Below are 20,382 nucleotides of genomic sequence, written 5' to 3'. Positions count from 1 at the left end.
ATATATGCAATTTTTACATTTATTATATAGTATGACACATTATTTTTCTTCAGTTTATAATCCTTGTTCTCAATCTTTTCTTAGCAATGCATGTTTACTTGCCCAACTTTTCGCTGAACATCGATCACAACAAGATTATGATGAATATCTTCCATCGATGGAGGAAAAATGGCGTAAATATTACACAAATCTTCCTATGATTTATATTTTTGCTTCTATATTAGATCCAAGGCAAAAGTATGATGGCACATTTCTATTAATTGATATCTATTTTCAATTCATGCAATTTGATGATGATGTTGAGTCTTATAAAGCTAATGTGACCGATCAGTTTTTTGCATTATATAGAGTTTATGAATCTAAATATGAAACCGTTTCTCGATTTGCTCTTTCTCAATCATCCAAAAACGTAAGTAAAAGGACCAAAGGTTTATTTGCACAAGCTACTAACATGATGTCTAAGTTTTCAGGTAGTGAATCATCGTCTAGGAGAACACAAAACGATGTTTTGGAGTTGCAAATGTACTTAAATTATGACTTCATGAAAGGCATGGAGGAAGAAGAAAAGTACGGTCTCGACCTCCTTGATTGGTGGAAAGCACAAAGCACAAAACATCCAGTTTTGGCAACAATGGCACGTGATATTTTCGCTATCCAAGTTTCCTCCGTTGCATCCGAACGAGCTTTTAGTCCATCAGGAAGGGTTTTAGACGACAAAAGAGCAAATCTAAAACCTGAAACACTTGAAATGCGTATGTGTCTCAAAGATTGGTTAGATGCCGAATATCGCTCGCAAGATCATACTTATGCACAAAACGACAACGATGATGAAACGTTTGCTTCTGACCACTCGGATTCTAACAGTTCTCAACCAATTTAATTAGCCGATGACCTCGAAGAAGAAGAAGAAGAATCGTAATTAGATTAAATATCATTAACCATAGATATTTTTTATATGTACCCTGTATAATAAAATAAGGTATTCATCAATTATTGTACGATTTTTATCATTATCCTTGAATTAGATAGGAAAGTTGTTGTAACCAAAGTAATTAAACAATCTTTTAAGCAATGTGGAGTATGTATTCCTTATTGTTAATAATAACTATATATATACCTATACTTAGATTCTTAATTGGTCGGGGGGGGGGGGGGGGGGTTCTTGATCAGGGTTTACTCGATCAATCAAGGGTCACCTATTTACTATTTTGGTGTGTGTCAGCCGGCCGCACACGCTACTTTTTTTGACCTATTCATACATCTTGTATATATACATATATATAGAGTTATAAATCTTACTATTTTTTGTTAGATATATGAAAAGCCTACTTTATGTATATGGATATAAATCTGATATAGCATGGTTGATGCGTATCACGAGTAATATATATCATACCAAACTTTTGTCCATTATTTATTATTATACAAAGGATCTTTATATATTCTTTATTAGTAGATATAATAAAATATTCTACTTGACTTATATAAAATCATATATCAAAATTATTACTAGATTTCATTTGAAATAAAAAATATATCTAGTTGATTTGTAAGAAAAATTAATTTTTCATATTTAAATAAGATATTTATGCGATAAAAAATCATATAATATAATCATCAGCCACAAAGTATTTATTCCTCGCCTGTTGTTAACTCCATCGGACACATAGGGTTTAATGATGTATTTTTGGTGTTGATCCTGAAAGTCCAAGTACCTTAAAAAACTAATCAATTTAGACCCATAGGGTAGTGTAAAAATTTTTATAAATTGGTTACCAAGGCTTAAACTATTGCTTCCCAAGTTGATTTCCCCGACTCAATGCTCTTTGTTTCGAAGAGACAAATTACAGACAATGGAATTATCGTCTAAGAAATGCTTCACATGATGAGAAATAAACAAGGGCGTACAGGAATGATGGCAGTGAAAATCAATTTTGAGAAAGCCTACAATAGGCTTAGATGGAGCTTCATTAGAGATTCCCTACTTGAGTTGAGATTGCCTCAAAATTATGTAGACATAATTATGAACTGTATTATATCTAAAAATTTGAGAATTTTATGGAACGGAGAACCAACTGGCTCCTTTAAACCAATCAAGGCGAAGTACGCAATCAAAAATATATGAATTTTGCTTGGAAGGGAAGCAAAAGAAAGAAAATGGGAGTATTTTATGTGCAGGGGTTTGGGGAGTTGGGGAGTTGGGTAGGTAGTAGTTTGTTGGGTCACTTTGGTGCAGGATGCAGGAAAGTGGATGAGGTGTTTAGGTAGATTTCTCTAGTCTCGGGTCTAAGGATAAACTATTACCAAATCCGCGCAAACTATACGGGTCGTGTGGGCTTTTCAGGCCAATTCAAGCCAGGCCAAAAAAACAACTAAAAGCGCATAAATTTTGCCCCGCCCAAATTTTTTAAAGCCCGCCAAAATCAGGCCGTATCGGTAGGCTGAGCTCAACTTGATCAGGTCTACACCTTCCCTGCCAAGTTTTCATTGGCTGCTTACTTTGCCTTGATGAATGTTCATACATAAAATTCATTATCCAGCCTGCTAACTTCTTATTGCAAAGTAATTACTTAGTAAGTTAATTTTTTTTTTTTTTTTTTTTTTTTTTGACGGGTACTTAGTACTTTAATCGAATTCACAGGCTGACAAATTATCAGTATCTAGATAGGCAATACAGAAAAAATCCCTGGTCTAACTTCAGATAATTTAGTAGGTAAAAATTTTATCCAGATTATATAGATAAAACAGAAATTATAGTGTTGTACTGCAGACACTTTCCCCCCTCAAGCCCTAAAAGGCTAAAAGAAATCAAAGAGATGCTCCAGAAAATTAAGCGAATAACATGACAAAGCAGTAGGATCACACAATAAGTCTAAATGACCAAATAACATGACGAAGCAGTAAGATCACACGATAGTCTAGGGAAAATATACAGGCCAGTTGAAGTAGTAAGAGTCTCGAGCATCTTTGTCCATGTATTCATTCCACTGCAACACAAGAAAAATAAGAATTTGAACAAAGACTATCCATAATCATATACCACCATCTCTAGCCTAGCATATAAACTCAAGCAACAAGTAATGTACCTTGAATTTATAAGGTTGCTTCTTAGCCATGGCCTTCTTCCAGTGATGCTGCTCATACAGCATAGCTTTATCATGCCAACTACAAATTGCAAGTTACAGCATGAGAACATTGACCCAAATACACTTGAAAATTATGTAGTACCAAATATTTATATACTAATACAAAAGAAAAAAGATGAATGCAACATCTTTACTTATAAGGAAAAAAAAAAAAAAAAAAAAAAAAAAGTAAAAAGTCAGGCTGCATAAAAGATAAGCATATGCAACAGCAATTAGCTTTTCAGGCAGCCAAAGCAGCATTTCGGTGACCCAAAAAAATTATAAGCCTTTATCATACAAATACACGCCATAAAAATTCAATATAGTTTCAGATTTACATCCTAGTCCTACAGTAGGGACTATAGACAAATACAGGAGGTTTTCTTCTAAGGAACTTAAAAGACTTGGGAATTTCAGCAGCTTCAGAAGATCAGCTACCTCAGGACATAATGCAAAGGAATTAATTCCCCCAAACACTTATAAATGAGTATCACTAAATAGGTATGTGGGATAAATACAAGTTCAAACAAGCTCAGGCGCAATATCTTTCAACAAATATTTGGGCAAAATCAAGCTTAACCAGCCTTTTTTCAAAAGCAGACAAAAAATCCTATAGCTTCCAATCACCAAGAAAACTAAATATCCACCTAATTCTTCTCCATTTTTAGTAAACTAACACCTCCCGGTATTCTCCCTTTGTACTAATAAACTTCACAATAACAACAAAGTTAGCAATTAGGAAACTGCAGCATTCTCAATCAGAATTATGAAACTAGTGTCTTTTTTTGCATCAATAACCACTGCTATTTTTCTCTACATTGTCATAGAATATATAGCTATATTTAAAGTACGTCAAAACAATCACCATCAGTTAGAATGCTAATGTGGCATAGTTTGATGTAATATTTCTAAACATAAGTAATCATATCCCTAAAATTCAAGATGGTCAAATCCAGGCACCATGTTTAAATTCAGAGAGGGATTTGAACAAGGGGTTTCTCCTACAGTGCAGTTGGACAAAGAACTTTAAGTCTATCATGATTTAATGAAATGAAATCTTAATGACCATCCAAAACATAATGAACTGGGGATAAATAATTTTCGGATCCTTGAAATAGTGAACTTAAGCCTATAATTTATTTGTACATATCACAAATGAAAACTACACTCTTGCCTATTGATCATACACAGTAACGACAATAATCACCATTCAATACCAACAAAGCTTGATTTTACTTCTCTATTCTCTTTTGGGTAGTTGAAATACTAGTCATATAACTCAATGTAGGATTAACAGAAATGCAGGTTTGAAGCAAGGAAATTTATAAATTAAAAAACGGAAGGAAATTGAAAGAATTAAAATAAGGTATGCCGAATGCATGTTTCTCTTTACTCCTCGCTTTTCTATTTTCTCTCCTCTATCCTTCCTCTCCCTTTCACCCTCATTTTCATTTTTCTCCATTATTTTCAACTTTCCCTGAAATTTTTATCCATCAAAACAATTGAAGCCTAAAGGATAATCAAAGTAGAAACTAAATTAAAAATGAATTTGGGTAAAAAAAAAAAGGTGAAGATATTAGCATCAATAGTCAAAAGTGGAGGAAGATTCATTGGTTACAGCATTACACTAAGAATCTTAAAAGTCATTACTAAGCCAAATAAGAAGAGGACACTGAACTTTGAATTATTAACAAATTCCATCAAATTTCAGAGTTCCAATCTCATATTGCATCTAAAATCATTCATGACGTTCCTTTATTAATCCCTACCAAACGACTCGTAAAAGTATGAAGTGAAGAATACATAATTCTTTCCCCAAATAGATGCAAGATGAATTATAACATTATCCAAACAAGCCTTAAAATAACACTGTCAAAAATTTTACAAGCTCTTCACAATACATTCAAAACAAATTAATTTCATCATGCAAATACCCCAACACACAATTGCATTCATCATTACTTTCAAAATCCAAAAACAAAGAAAACCCAACAAACCCCAATAAAAAAAAATATTAAAAAAAAAAGGGAATTGGGGAATTGCAAGAGATAATTAAAGCAGAAAAAAGGGCAAAATTACAAGCAATAAAAGAAAGAAAGAAAGAAAGGGGTTAGAAACAGAACTTCCATTGATTGGTGAGTTGCCACATGTAGGGATTGAACCAGGCAAGAGCAGAGAAAGCAGCAGAACCAATCCAGATGTTCAAGAAACGATCTGGGTCTGTGTGTGGAATCCCTGGGTCTCCTCTGTAAGCATTTCCAAAGTATTTCTCCATTTCTCTCTCGCCTTTTCTGCTCTAGGTAATCTCACTTGCCTTTGGATAGACTGGGGGGGTGTGAGGGATGAAGGAGAACTCTCGAATATATGAGAGGTTTTAGAGGTGATCACGGGCCGGGCTGGATTTTGTCCAAAATATTGACCCATTTTGAGCAAAGGCTTCAAGTTGAAAAAATGTGCCAACTGCCAAACCCATTATTTTGGGGAGGTGTGGTGAGCATAGCAAGGTACCTTGTTAAAATCTCAAGAATCGGAATGAGAACCAAAATCGAAATCTATTGAACAGATTCTTGAAAAATGAGAATTGGAATCAGAACCTACAATTTTGACTTTTACAAAATGCAACAAACTAACTAAAAGTAGTTGTTTAGCAAATTTTAATACATATGTTTATAACTATTACTTTTATTATTATTATTATCATTATTATTATTATTATTATTATAATAATCTATTATCGGGGTGGTTAATCTCTTTCTAGCTGGAATATGTCCTATGGAATTAGGAGAGTACATTGCTAGTGCTCCTCTTACGCCACTTGTCAAGCCCGGTGGTGGTATCCGTCCTATTGCTGTGGGTACGGTTTGGTGGCGTCTCGTTTCGAAGGTGGGTGTTGTTATGGTTGGTCAGTCTTTAGGGAGTTACTTTGATGGCCTTCAATTTGGTGTTGGGGTTTCTTCAGGTGGTAAGGCAATTCTTCATGCGGTGAATCGGTTGATTGAGGACCGTGCATCTGATGTTGGTCTATCTATGTTGTTGGTGGATTTTCAAAATGCCTTCAATCTGGTTGATCGTTCGGTCATGTTACGTGAGGTACTTCGTCGTTGTCCGGGCATTTCGCGATGGGTTGAATTCTGTTATTCTAATCCAGCTAGGTTGTACTATGGGGACCAAACCTTATGGTCGTCTCAAGGGGTGCAGCAGGGTGATCCCCTTGGTCCTTTGCTTTTTTCTTTGGTTTTACAACCCCTGGTGTGTAAAATCAGAGAGACTTTTGATGTATGTCTTCAGGTTTGGTATTTAGATGACGGCACGATTATTGGTGACACTTTGGTGGTGGGGCAAGTTCTGCAGTTGATTATGGAGGAAGGACCTCGTTCTGGGTTATGTCTTAATGTGGAAAAAACTGAAGTTTTCTGGCCTACAGAAGACCCTCGAAGCAGGCTAGTGGGTGTCTTTCCACCTAATATTGCTCGACCTTTGCGTGGTGTTAGGTTGCTTGGATGTCCCGCTAGTTCCGATTCTGGTTTTAGTGGTGAGCTTGTGATGCAGAGGGTGACCAAGACCATTGCCCTTATGGATAAGGTCGCTATGCTCGATGATCCTCAGTGTGAGTTGTTATTACTTAGGGCATGTACTGGAGTTTCAAAACTCTACTTTGCATTGCGTACTTGTCCTCCTAGTACTTTTGAGGTGGCTCAGCGCACTTTTGATGGAGCTCTTCGATCTTCCTTGGAGCGTATTGTTACTGCTTCGGGGCCTGGGTTTGGTGATTGGCAGTGGCGGCTTGCCACCTTACCATTTGCATTTGGAGGGCTTGGTGTTTATTCTGCAGGTGATGTTCGTCACTATGCTTTTCTTGCTTCTCGGTTGCAGTCTGCCGGGTTGCAGACACAACTTCTTCGGCATGCTGGCATTGTTGGTCTTGGACGAGCCTTTGAGGATGCGTTGAGTCTGTTTAATGGAGCAGTGGAGTCTGACATTTTGAGTAATCCTAGTGAGGTCGCTGCCCCTAAACTCATGAAGAAATTGGCAGATATGTATTTCACAAAGGTTACCGCTTCTGCAGAATCTGCTTATTCTTTAACTCCTCGACAATCAGCATTATGGAAATCGCAACAGGGTGATCACACCTCTGCTTGGCTTCGGGCGGTTCCTATTTCGGGGTTGGGTCAGACGATGAACGCCAAGACTTATCGTTGTGTGTTGTCCTATCGGTTGGATGTTCCATTGTTCTCTATCTCGACGTTGTGCTCTGCTTGTTCGAGGGTTTTTGCTGGAGATATTTTTGGTGATCACGCGGTGTTGTGCTGGTATTGTGGGTATTAAACATCGGCATAATGTTGTTCGGGATACCCTTGTTGATATTTGCTATCGTTCTGGAATTTCAGCGAGAAAAGAGGTTGACATTGGGTTGGCTGGAGGGAACGACGAGGCCCTCAGACCTGCGGATGTGTTACTTTATTCATGGGATCGTGGTCGCGATGTCTGTGTTGATTTGACAGGGTCTTCTCCTTTGACACAGTCAGAGCTATCTGACTTCATTCCTGGGCGGGTTGTGTTTGATGCAGCTCATCGGAAGCGGGTTAAGTATGAAGCTCGATGTCAGGCGATTGGATATGGTTTCATTCCCTTCTCCTTTTCTTCGCTTGGGGAATTAGACAAAGAGGATGTTGCGTTACTGAAGCGGATTTAGAGGTTCTCGCCGACGCAAGACATTGGGGCTCGTGCTGCAGCTCATATCTTCACTAGGGTAGGATTTGCAATAGCTAGAGGAGTGGGGGCCCAGATTGTATCTCGGCTTCCCACTAATTTATTGTAGGTTGTATGACTGTTGTTATTATTATTATTATTATTATTATTATTATTATTATTATTATTATTATTACTTATTAAAAAATGCAATTAGTATTACATGAACCATACTATTTCTCTCAATCGGATGAGTAACTTATCAAACGCTCCTGCAAACATTTCATTAGGCACTAGATAGGGCTTAATTGCAAGCACATTAACCCCTACAAAGAAAAGGTTAGGAGCACATAAAGAGAACTCAAGGTAATAGGAAAAATCAAAAGAAAGAAATGAAAATACACCACAACCTTCTACTTCCCCCGCTAAAAATTTAGAATTAATAGAACGAACGTGGAGGTAGTCATTGTCTTTATCATCCAATAATGACTTGAAAATTTTACCCTCGCAAATAACCTCATCATCAACAAAGGAATTTTCAACCACCGTTTCTACAACTAATGATTTTACAATCACCGATTCGTCAACCAATGATTTTTCAACCACAAATTCTATAACGGGTTCTTCATCCTCAATAACATTCGTATTATTATAGTGTCCATAGACTTTTTCATCAAAAGCCTTCCAATACCTTTCATTAGCAACTAATCGTTTTCGAATATGATCATATGTTAATGGAAAGACTCTAAAATCATCAGGAGCACGCACAAAAAACTCACTATAAGGGCATTCAGGATTTTCATGACAAAGACGTTGACAACAACAGTAGTCAGGTGCTGCATAAAAATCATATAATTCTTGTAGTGTAAGCATGAGTATTTTCAACTCATAAGGAATAAGAAAATAAATAAATAAATAAATAAAAATAATCTAGACTCTAATAACAACTAGAAATAAAAATAAAACCGTTTCCCCAGCAACGGCGCCAAATTTTGACAGGGTAGAGTCGTATCCCCTAATCAAAAGTAATTACTTAAGTCCTCTAACTAAAGTAGATAGGGAAGTAGGGTCGAATCCACAGGGAAACTGGTCTTTCTATTCCTAATTAATTAATATAATCTAAATTATTAAGGTAACCAATTTGTTGTTATTTAACGGAATTATACTACGAAGAATGTGATCGGGGAAAATAAAGTAGGAGGAAATCAATAAATAAAAGACCTAGGGCATAGATTCACCAATAAATAATATTCCAGAGTAAAACATAATAATCAATCATCGGTGCATAATTAATCAGATCATAAAGGGTTTTCGCTACATATTACAATCACATAATTAATCTACCGGTAATAAATCTCATCTCTCGAATCTCGACTTAACCATTTATAAATTAACCTGCCTATTGAAACTAAGCCTAAACATCAATTCTCATCTCTCGAATCTCGAATCAATATTGCTAAACTCATACAATTAAACCTGGCCAAATCTAATTGCATAGCATTAAATCAATCAATAGGAAATTAATTAAGCATTGACAATTAACAAAAATAAATTACCCCTTCATATTATTCATGGATCCCACAACCCTAGAAATTAAACTACTCGTGCATAATTAAAAATAAACTAAACAAAGCATAATTAAAAACATCAAAATAAGAATAAAGCTAAGTAATACGGAGAAATAAAATTAAAGAATACGAAAGAACGAAAACTATGAAAACAAAATAATTGAAAAGAAGTTAAAACTAATACTTCCTCCGTTTCTATTTAGTTGACGCGTTTGATTTAGGCACATATATTAAGGAGAGGAGAGAGAGTGATAGAGAATGAAAAAGCAAGTGGGGTAGCTTGTAAATGCAAGGTAAAAAATTTACCCAAGAAGGAAACGTGTCAACTAAAAAGAAACTTCCTAAAAAGGAATACGTGTCAACTAAAAAGAAACGGAGGTAGTATAAAACTATCTCTAACCTACGTAAAAGCCTCCCTTATATAAGAAAAGTCAAAGGAATTTATTAAAGGATTTTTATTCCCACTCAAACTTCTTACCAAACAAACTCCTTCAGCAAATAAAGACGTGAATTCAGCGAAGTAAGGCCCAAGGATTTGTAGGCCCAATATCTTAAAGAACCTAAGTGAGAAGCTGATTATATCTGCCCGATCGGGCCATGCCTCCCCGATTGGGCCCGGTTAGCTTGGGCTGCAAGCTGGGCTTCGAAGCTTTACCTTCCTTTTGATCTTGGACTTGGTCTTTTAGAGTTCATTAGCCCAAATTCATTCACTTGTTTGGTCCGTGATATAATAACTTGTAAAATCTTGGACCTTCTCTCATATCAAGCCCTTAATCACCGGATTAAATTTCTCTAACTCGGCCTTGGGCTTAAAATATACGGTCATAAAATACGCTCCGTCTCCAATATTTTTGTAGTGGCTTAAATAAGCTCGGGGAATTATAATAAATCTGCAAATTCCTACGAAATAATACCAACTCTACAAAAACACTAGAAAACGTATATTAGTAATAAAAATAGCTCCGCAGAGCTCAAATATGCACAAATATGACCGTGGGACGGGGGACAAAAATATAAATAAAATAGACTTATCAACAGTTCCCAATTCAGAATACCCTTTTGGGTTCAATATAGCAGTCTTTTAAGGCCGAACTATAATTTTAAACCAAGTCCAAAAAAATTGTAATGAAGTTGAGCCAGATTGGGCCCAAAATTCAAGCCCAAAAAATTTGTCCAAACACAACATTATTTCGATCTGGGATGTACTAGCTTTGATTAGGTCTAGCTTTTATTTATTTATTTATTTTTTAAAAGGAAATGGAAACAAATGTGGAAAAATTAGGTTGAATGATTTAACCTAAATCGATAATCAAATTAGAGTCGAAAGTCCAGCTTACATGACTTGATAAGATAAAACGACTTGATTTCAAATGGAGGGAGCATTGGTTTTTAATTATAATTACAAAATATATGTCAAAATAGTTTGTTGATTAAAAGTGAAAATTTAACATCAAAACAAAAAAAACAATTACTATAAATATATCATATGAAAATATATAAAAATATCATTCTTTATGACGCTTTAAATGATTTTTTTAATCACGTTTTCTATAAAAAAAAATATGTTACCTACCTAAGTTGGTTTTTATAAATTCAAACAATATTGGCTATTAGGTTTAAAATTATAGAAAAATTAAGTCTACAGTATGTAAAATTTAACCATATATTGCTATATTGTAAGACATAATTATCAAATTGTAAGCTAAATTATATTATCATCTATTTAAGAAAATTCTCTAAAGAAATTTACATGCCATGAAGCACTTTCTAGTCTCCAACATTCATTATTTTAAATTGCAAGTGTGGTATATAAAAATTATACAAGATTCAAACATGCAAACACAAATAATTTCACATTTCTTGTTCTTAAATTGACAACAAAATTACTGTGTAATTCTGACAATGCCTCGGGTTCGTTATTATTTTGAATATGCTACACTCGTTTTGCTTAATAAGGCCCCGTTCTTTTGAGCTTTTGGGCAGAGCAGAACAGATTTCAGCAAAGCAGAGCAGATTGAAGCAGAGTAGAGCCGAGCAGATTTCATTATTATATATTATTGTTGTTGTTGTTGTTGTTGTTGTTGTTGTTGTTGTTGTATTATTACTATTATTATTATTATTACTATTACTATTATTATTACTATTATTACTATTATTACTATTATTATTACTATTATTATTATTATTAAATATTAATTATTATTATTATTATTATTATTATTACTATTATTATTATTATTAAACATTAATTATTATTATTATTATTATTATTATTATTATTATTATTATTATTATTACTACTACTACTACTACTACTACTACTACTACTACTACTACTACTATTGCTATGATTAATATTATCGCAATATTATTATAATTATTAAATTTTATTATTAAATATTAATTATAATAATTGTTATTATTTAATTATTATTAAAAATTAATAAGTATTATTTTTATTATGATTATTAATAATTAGTATTATCTTTAAATATTAGTTATTATTTTTAAATATTAATTTTTATTATAAAAAATCAATTATTATTATTATTATTATTATTATTATTATTATTATTATTATTATTATTATTATTATTATTATTATTATTATTATTATTATTACTACTACTACTACTACTACTATTATTATTGTATATCAAAAACAAAAGTCATACAACCTACAATAAATTAGTGGGAAGTCGAGATACAATCTGGGCCCCCACTATTCTAGCAATAGCAAAGCCTACCCTAGTGAATATATGAGCTGCAGCACGAGCCCCAATGTCTTGCGTCGTTGAGAACCTTTGAATCCGATTCAGCAACGCAACAGCCTCCTTCTCCAATTCCCCAAGCGAAGAAAATGAGAAGGGGATGAAACCATATCCAATCGCCAGACAACGTGCTTCATATTTAACTCGCTTCCGATGAGCCGCATCAGCCACAACCCGTCCCGAAACAAAGTCAGAAAGCCCTGTTTTTGTCAATAGAGAACACCCACAATACCAGCACAAGACACCGCATGATCACCGAAAATATCCCCAGCAAAAACCGTCGAACAAGCAGAGCACGGTGTCGAGACAGAGAACAATGGAACACCCATCCGATAACACAACACACATCGGTATGTCTTAGCGTTCATCGTCTGACTCAATCCAGAAATAGGGACTGCCTGAAGCCAAGCAGAGGTGTGATCACCCTGTTGCGACTTCCACAATGCCGACTGCCGAGGAGACAAAGAAAAGTTGGATTCTGCAGAAACAGTAACCTTTGTGAAATATATATCTGCCAATTTCTTCATGAGTTTAAGGGCAGTGACCTCACTAGGATTACTCAAAATGTCAAACTCCACCGTTCCATTAAACAGACCCAATGCATCCTCAAAGGCTTGACCAAGACTAACAATACCAGTTTGACACAAAAGTTGTGTCAGCAACCCAACAGATTGCAACCGAGAAGCAAGAAAAGCATAATGACGAACATCACCTGCGGAATAAACACCAAGCCCTCCAAACGCAAATGGTAAGGTGGCGAGCCGCCACTGCCAATCACCAAACCCGGGCCCTAAAGTAGTATTAATACGCTCCAAGGAAGATCGAAGAGCCTCGTCGAAAAACGCGCTGAGCCGCCTCGAAAGCACCTGGAGGACAAGTACGCAAGGCAAAGTAGAGTTTAGAAACTCCAGTACATGCCGTAAGTAACAACAGCTCACACTGAGGATCATCCAGCATAGCAACCTTATCCATAAGCGCAATAGTCTTGGTAACCCTCTGCATCACAAGCTCACCACTAAAACCAGAATCAGAACTAACAGGACTACCAAGCAACTTAACACCACGCAAAGGTCGAGCAATATTAGGTGGAAAAACACCCACAAGCCTGCTTCGAGGGTCTTCTGTAGGCCAGAATACTTCTGTTTTTTCCACATTAAGAAGTAACCCAGAACGATGTCCTTCCTCCATAATCAACTGTAGAACCTTCCCTACCACCAAAGTGTCTCCAATAATAGTGCCGTCATCCAAATACCACGCCTGAAGACATACCTCAAAAGTCTCTCTGTTATTAAATATTAATTAATTATTATTATTATTAAATATTAAATATTATTTATTTATTATTATTATTATTAAATATTAATTATTATTTTTATTATAATAATTCAGTATTAAGTATTATTTTTAAGCAGAGCAGGCAGAGCAGAGCAGATTTCAGCAGAGCAGAGCAGATCTAAAAAACGGGGCCTAAGTATATATGTTTGACTTTTCTTCTTCTTAATTTTACAATAATCATCTAAAAAGTGTCACATTTTGAAAATATATACATATGAAGCTAACTTATTTGGAGTTTTTTATTCTCTCTTTTTTTTTATAGTAATTTTCTATATATTTCGTAATTTTTTTTGAAAATCATGTCCAAAGTATTATTGCATGTTATGCTCCAAAATGTTAACAATTATTGACTATTTAATTGTAGATATCAATCGTGTAGCTAAAAAGGAAAGTGACAAGTGACGCATAAACAATATAAACTCTTTTTAATACATAAAAATAATTATAGATATCAATATAGTAAATGATAATTTGAAAATTAAATTAATCAAGAGAAGATTAATCCCTAAATTAAATGTACTACGTAAATGAAGAGTAATCCATGCACTTGACAAATTTTTCGAGCAAAGCCATGTTCTCTTCACCTTAAAAAATAATAATTACTAAAAATAATTTTAGTTAAGTAAAAAAAAGTTTAGTTTAGTAAATGTAAAGAAAAAATTTAATAGAGAATCAACAAAAATAATTTAAAGTTAGTAAAGATAATTTCAATTCAGTAAAAATAAGTTTAGTTCTATAAAAATCAGTAAATGTAAAGAAGGAATACGAAATATGATAGAGAAGCAATAAAATTAATTTTAGTTCAGCAGAAAAATAATGTGAAGAAAACAAAGACCTTAATAGTCTCAACCACACCAAGCAACACAAGTCATTCGAGTTGGGTTCAGGCTCGGGTTAGGTCAATTTGGGTTTCGGGTATGTTTTAGGTCAAGTGTAAGGTAAAGTTTGAGTCGGGTTAGTTTCAGTTCGGGTATGTTCAGGTCGGGTCAATTTCGAGTCGAGTATGTTCGAGTCGGGTCATGTTTGGGTCGTTTATTTTGTGTAGATACTATGGATCAAGCTCAATTCATTAATTTTATTTGTTTTGTGAGTTTAATTACAGTTTGGGATGAAACAATTTGAGTATGGCACCATGCATTTTTAGTTAGAACATTAGGTAAATTTAATTCGGGACATTTCGAGTATTAGGTTTGTTCGGGTCAAGCAATTCAGGTTAAAATCAAATTGGGTTAACTTCAGGTATCGAGTCAACTCCACTTTCAGGACGCCTCGAGTAGATTTCGGATTTCATATCAGTTTTGGGCTGTTGTTTTCGAATCAAGTTTCTAGTCACGGGTCAGGTTAGAATTGCCATGAATCCATGATCAACAGGTAATTGCTCTACGTCTGCGATTCAACATTACAGCCTCAAACTCTCAGCTAGTGGTAAGGGCGTGTTCTGTTCAGCTTATTTTCAGTTCTATTCAGTTCATTTCCTAATTTCTTAATCTCATAAACAGTTTAGTTCAATTTAGCTCCAATCAGTTTAATTGTTTTCATTAAATCGGAATAGGCCTAAATTGTACAATAATCCGTAAAAGTGACTCCATAACAGTTCATACTTCACAAGTTCATACCAGTCATCAAACCGTCGACACATTTCAATTCACCAGAAAAAAACTTCTCACTTCCACTTTCCAGATCTCATCAATGGCGTCCAAGACGCCTCCACCACCCCCTCTCACCACCACCACCCCATCAACACCCACCACCACAACACAACCACCACAATTCTCCATAAAATTCGGCACCCCAGAAGCCCTCTCCCAGCTCCAGTCCCTCACCGACGTCGGCACAATGACTCGTCTCCTCCACGAATGCATCGCCTACCAACGCTCCCTCGACGTCAACCTCGAATCCCTCCTTTCCCAGCGCTCTTCCCTCGACACCCATCTCTCTTCCCTCCTCAAATCCTCTCAAGTCCTCTCCATCGTCCGATCTGACGCCGACCACATCCTCTCCTCCGTCAAATCAACCTCTGTTCTCGCCGACAATGTCTCTGCTAAAGTCCGTGAACTTGACCTCGCTCAATCCCGCGTTTCTTCCACCCTTTTGCGACTTGATGCCATTTCCCAGAAATCTGCTTGCATTGATTCGGTTAAAGCTTCGCTTGAGTCTGATGATTTTGAATCGGCTGCTCAACATGTTAAGAAGTTTCTGGAGATTGATTTGAAGTTTCGGGATTCTTCTGGGTCGTCTCAGAAGGAGGAATTGCTTGCTTATAAGAAACAGTTGGAGGGTATTGTTAAGAAGAAGCTTCTTGCTGCTATTGATCAAAGGGATCATCCTTCTGTTGTTCGATTTATTCGCCTTTATCCCCTTCTCGGAATCGAAGAAGAGGGGTTGCAGGTAAATTTTGAGATTTTGAGTGTTGATCATGTTGCAATTATGGTTGGGTTTCATGTGTAATGGGTAGAATTGGATTAAATTAATTGTATATGAAATTGGTTGTTATTTTAGTATTGGAATCGCGATGCTTGGTATGGTTGTGTTTCATGTGTAATGGGTAGAATTGGATTGTTTTCATGGTATATGAAATTGGGTTGTTGTCTTAGTATTGGAATCGTATTTGTTAATTTAGGCAAAATGTAGGTAGTTTTTATGTGGGGAAATGTAGGAATGTGTGATTAGATGAGTAAGAATTTGGATTTATTTATTTGTCTTTTTGAGTGTTGCAGAAGGTTTTAGTATTTATTTAGCTACAATAATGGTTTTTGATTCATGATTAATGTGTAAGTTTGGATTGTTTTCAATTTATATGAGATTGGGTTATGTAAGTAGTGAAATTTAAGTATTGTATTTGTTAATATGGGCAAAATGTAGGTAGTTTTTATGTGGGAAATGTAGGTTATTGTAATTGTTAATGTTGGAAATTTTTTGGCGTGTGAGTGAATGTGTATGAATTTGAATAATTTTGTTGTTGTGTGCTGCAGGTATATGTGAATTATTTGAAGAAGGTAGTTTCTATGAGGTCTAGGATGGAGTTTGATCAATTGGTGGAGTTGATGGAGAATAGTTATACGAATAGCAGTAGCCAGGTTAATTTTGTTGCTTGCTTGACTAATTTGTTTACGGATATTGTGTTGGCTATTGAGGAAAATGATGAGGTTTTGCGGATATTGTGTGGGGAGGATGGAATAGTCTATGCCATCTGTGAGCTGCAAGAAGAGTGTGATTCAAGGGGTTTCTTAATTTTGAAGAAGTATATGGAGTATAGAAAATTGATGAAATTGACCAGAGATATTAACTCTTATAGCGAGAATCTGCTCTCAGTTGGGAGTGTGGAGGGTCCTGATCCAAGGGAGGTGGAGCTCTATTTAGAGGAGATTTTGTCCCTCACCCGATTAGGTGAGGATTACATTGTGTATATGGTGTCAAAGATCAAAGGGCTTAGTTCGATTGATCTAGAGCTTGGCCCACGAGCTACCAAGGCTTTTAGAAATGGGAAATTTAGTACAGGTCTTCATGAGGTAACTGAGTATTATGTCGTCTTGGAGGAATTCTTCATGGTGGAGAATGTAAAAAAGGCTATTAAGATCGATGAGCATGTGTCCGACAGCTTGACAACGTCCATGGTGGATGATGTTTTTTATGTCTTGCAAAGTTGTTGTCGAAGGGCGATATCCACTTCCAAAAGCGAGTCTGTGGTTTCTGTTTTGAATGGTGCTGCCAACTTGTTGAGTAATGAGTATCTAGAAGCTTTGCAGCAGAAGATGAGGGAGCCTAATCTAGGTGCAAAGTTGTTTTTGGGAGGTGTTGGTGTTCAGAAGACTGGAACAGAAATTGCCACAGCTTTGAATAATATAGACGTCAGTTGCGAATACATTCTTAAACTACGCCATGAGATTGAGGAGCAATGTGCAGAGGTAAATCGTAGATTGCTTAATTAAATTAGTTTATTGCCCAATGAAAATATACCTATTTTCCTGATATGTTTGTTGCTTGCGTACAGTATGTCTGAAAATTGAACTGATGTGATGTATGCTTCATTTTAGTATCTTGACTATTTTCGAGGAACTTGTTGACTAGGTAAAGTGCTGCATGATAGATTGAGCTCATTTTATATTCTCACGTAACTTTACATGTGATTTTAGATGATAAAACTTTAAATGTTTTTTGAAACTCAATCTTCTATTTTGAACTTTAATATGTTGACCTTCTCCCCAAAAAGAAAGACCTTATTCATGTTGAAACTTCATTCTTTTTATCTTTTCTGCAACGGACTTCGTGGTTGAACAAATTAACTAACAAGATCAAGCACAAGAATTGGGAAAGACACGATGATTGATAGATAATAGCCAATGGCTTCAAGATACAAACTAATGGCTTTAGGTCATGACTCTCCAATGTTCCTAAACAAATTTCTGAATGCCTTCTTTCTCCTAAGCTTCTCCTATTCATATTACTCTACTTTATTACATGATGTGGCATATAGCCTTAATTACTACATTAATTAACTTTGTCTTCATCCCAAGAGCACAATAAGTCAATAAGTAAGCTAATAAGCCAAAACAGCTGCTTGCAGCTTTTGTGGATTGTTGCATGTTGTAGTTGTGGGTTGTGAGCATTCCCCTGTCTCTGCGGCCTCCTGCTGTGCGTGTAGACAATGGGTAGTGTGGGTTGATTCATTGTATTTTCTTATCATTATAATTGCATTTTTATGTATGTATCAATGATTATTCACAGTTGGTCAAGTTTCTTAAGAATATTGTTTTTGTAGGACATTGAAATTAGAGGAAGATTGAAGTTTAGATAGTATCATATTCTTTAATGATTACTAAGAGTCAATAACCGTATAATGTCAGTCTCCATACATCTCGATCAGAAAAGGATCAATAATAATAAAAAAAGAATCAGAATTGATCGATACATTTCTTTCTTTTCTCGATACAAATGAAAGATACATCATGGATCAACTAAGCCCTCTCGGGAACTTGTTTAAGAATAAGAACAAGGAATCTCATGCTTTTGACAAGAGGAGTTTGCTTAGGATTGCCCATTTTTATTAAGTCTAGGGTTTCTCTGAATTTGAAAGTTTTCACTTAGTAGGTCTCCATACTAAGGCTCAAGCCAATTAAGTCCGTAGCGTCTACCGATTTCGCCTTACCCCCCCCCCCCCCCCTCCTCTTCCCTCTTTTTGAGATTAGGATCTCCGTGTGATGTCCTTCCCACTGAGATTAGTAGTGTTTGTCTTTCTGGGATATTAATCGGTATTTTTGATGTGTTACTCAAGTAAGACCTTAGTCATTTCAAGTTATGTTTTGCAAGACTTGCTTACTTAGTCATCTTTACACACAATTTTCTTTAGATGTATGTCTTTCCTGTCAAGGGATTGATTCTGAGTTCCATATATTGAGGAGCCTTTGTCCATTTTAATAGGTATTTCCGGCACCAGCTGATCGAGAGAAAATAAAGTCTTGTCTGTCCATGTTGGGAGAAACGAACAACATTTTCAAGCAGGCATTAAATGCTGGCATGGATCAACTTGTTGGAACTATTACTCCTCGAATACGACCAATTGTGGACAATGTGGGAACCATTAGTTATGAGTTATCAGAGGCTGAATATGCAGATAATGAGGTGAATGATCCATGGGTCCAGAGGCTTCTTCATGCTGTTGAAACTAATGCAGCGTGGCTTCAGCCTGTAATGACCGCCAACAACTATGATACCTTTGTCCATCTCATCATAGATTTTATCACCAAGAGGCTTGAACTCATAATGATGCAGAAAAGGTTCAGTCAACTTGGAGGTTTACAGCTTGACAGAGATACTAGGACTTTGGTAAGCCATTTCTCAAGCATGACTCAAAGAACCGTGAGAGATAAATTTGCTCGACTTACCCAGATGGCCACCATTTTGAACTTGGAAAAGGTCTCTGAGATTTTGGATTTCTGGGGTGAGAATTCAGGGCCAATGACTTGGAGACTAACTCCTGCAGACGTGAGGAGAGTGCTGGGTCTGAGGGTTGATTTTAAGCCTGAAGCAATTGCTGCTTTGAAGCTGTAATTCTTTGTAGGTTTCTTACTTGTCTACTCTGTTTCATATCTTCTTGTTATCTTTCTTATTCTTTTTTCCCATTTTTCTATATACGTGAATGAGCATCTTTTGCGGCTAAGAATGTACAAACTCTCAACCTGTAACATTTACAGAGTTTTTACCTTGATTCAATAGAAGTTCTTTTCTTACGCATTTGTGTTGTACTTTAGACACTCTCTATGCTAACCTAACGAGGCTCTTTCTCTTGGTCATGCTGTGTAGTGACATTTTATTGTATTAGTTACCGAGGTTATTGAAGTTTTCACTTGATAAAACAGTTAATTTCTAGCTCATTCTGATAGTTCTTCAGATAATCCTTCTTTGGCTCCATATCTTGTGCAGCCCTTGTTTTATTTTGTATTTTTATTTTACATGTTTTGTTATGTAGCTAATCAGTGCATGTTTGTGTGTTATTACATTTACTTCCAGGTAATATTAACCTTTTGCTTATTCTTGGCAGCTAGAAACATTATGCCAAAAAGTGTAGAAGGGTTATGCATTTTTTCACCCCTCAAAAGTAGCACCCTTCTGCTTATTTCAGCTGTCTACTTTGTTCTAAAACTTTGCTCTAGCTCCTTGCTTGATGTTTTTCAGTTTAGTGAGGTAGGTTCTGCAGTTTGAAGAAGGTGAAAGTGCAAAACTATAGGTGCCATCATCTAAGGTTTTTATAAAAACCTTGCTACTGCTTGGCTTTATTTCTGTCTGTTGTCCTGGTAATAATTTCTTTGTGTATAATCTCAATGTTTACTCAAGCATCTCTTACAAGGATTTTGAGTATATTTGATTGTGAATTGTGTTTTTGAAATTTTAGGATTT

The 20,382-nt window shown here is 35.6% G+C and overlaps 2 protein-coding genes across 2 annotated transcripts; one reads left to right on the top strand and one right to left on the bottom strand.

The window, feature by feature from the left end:
* Positions 1-2,720: 2,720 nt before the first annotated feature.
* Positions 2,721-5,460, bottom strand: LOC145618543 (uncharacterized). The gene is made up of 3 exons (XM_081673315.1): positions 5,249-5,460; positions 3,087-3,165; positions 2,721-2,987 (listed from the first exon to the last, which is right to left on the bottom strand). The coding sequence occupies exons 1-3, from the start codon at positions 5,398-5,400 to the stop codon at positions 2,919-2,921; spliced, it is 300 nt and encodes a 99-aa protein (XP_081529441.1). The 5' UTR covers positions 5,401-5,460; the 3' UTR covers positions 2,721-2,918.
* A 9,648-nt stretch (positions 5,461-15,108) lies between these two features.
* LOC145617424 (conserved oligomeric Golgi complex subunit 4-like) lies at positions 15,109-19,817 on the top strand. Its single transcript, XM_081672125.1, has 3 exons — positions 15,109-15,876; positions 16,461-17,393; positions 18,907-19,817. The coding sequence occupies exons 1-3, from the start codon at positions 15,178-15,180 to the stop codon at positions 19,534-19,536; spliced, it is 2,262 nt and encodes a 753-aa protein (XP_081528251.1). The 5' UTR covers positions 15,109-15,177; the 3' UTR covers positions 19,537-19,817.
* Positions 19,818-20,382: the final 565 nt, after the last annotated feature.

Source organism: Chenopodium album, chromosome 26, assembly GCF_948465745.1.
Source record: "Chenopodium album chromosome 26, dcCheAlbu1.1, whole genome shotgun sequence".
NCBI lineage: Eukaryota > Viridiplantae > Streptophyta > Magnoliopsida > Caryophyllales > Amaranthaceae > Chenopodium > Chenopodium album.
The sequence above is the reverse complement of the archived record's forward strand: the minus strand, read 5'-3'. Positions and strand labels throughout refer to the sequence as shown.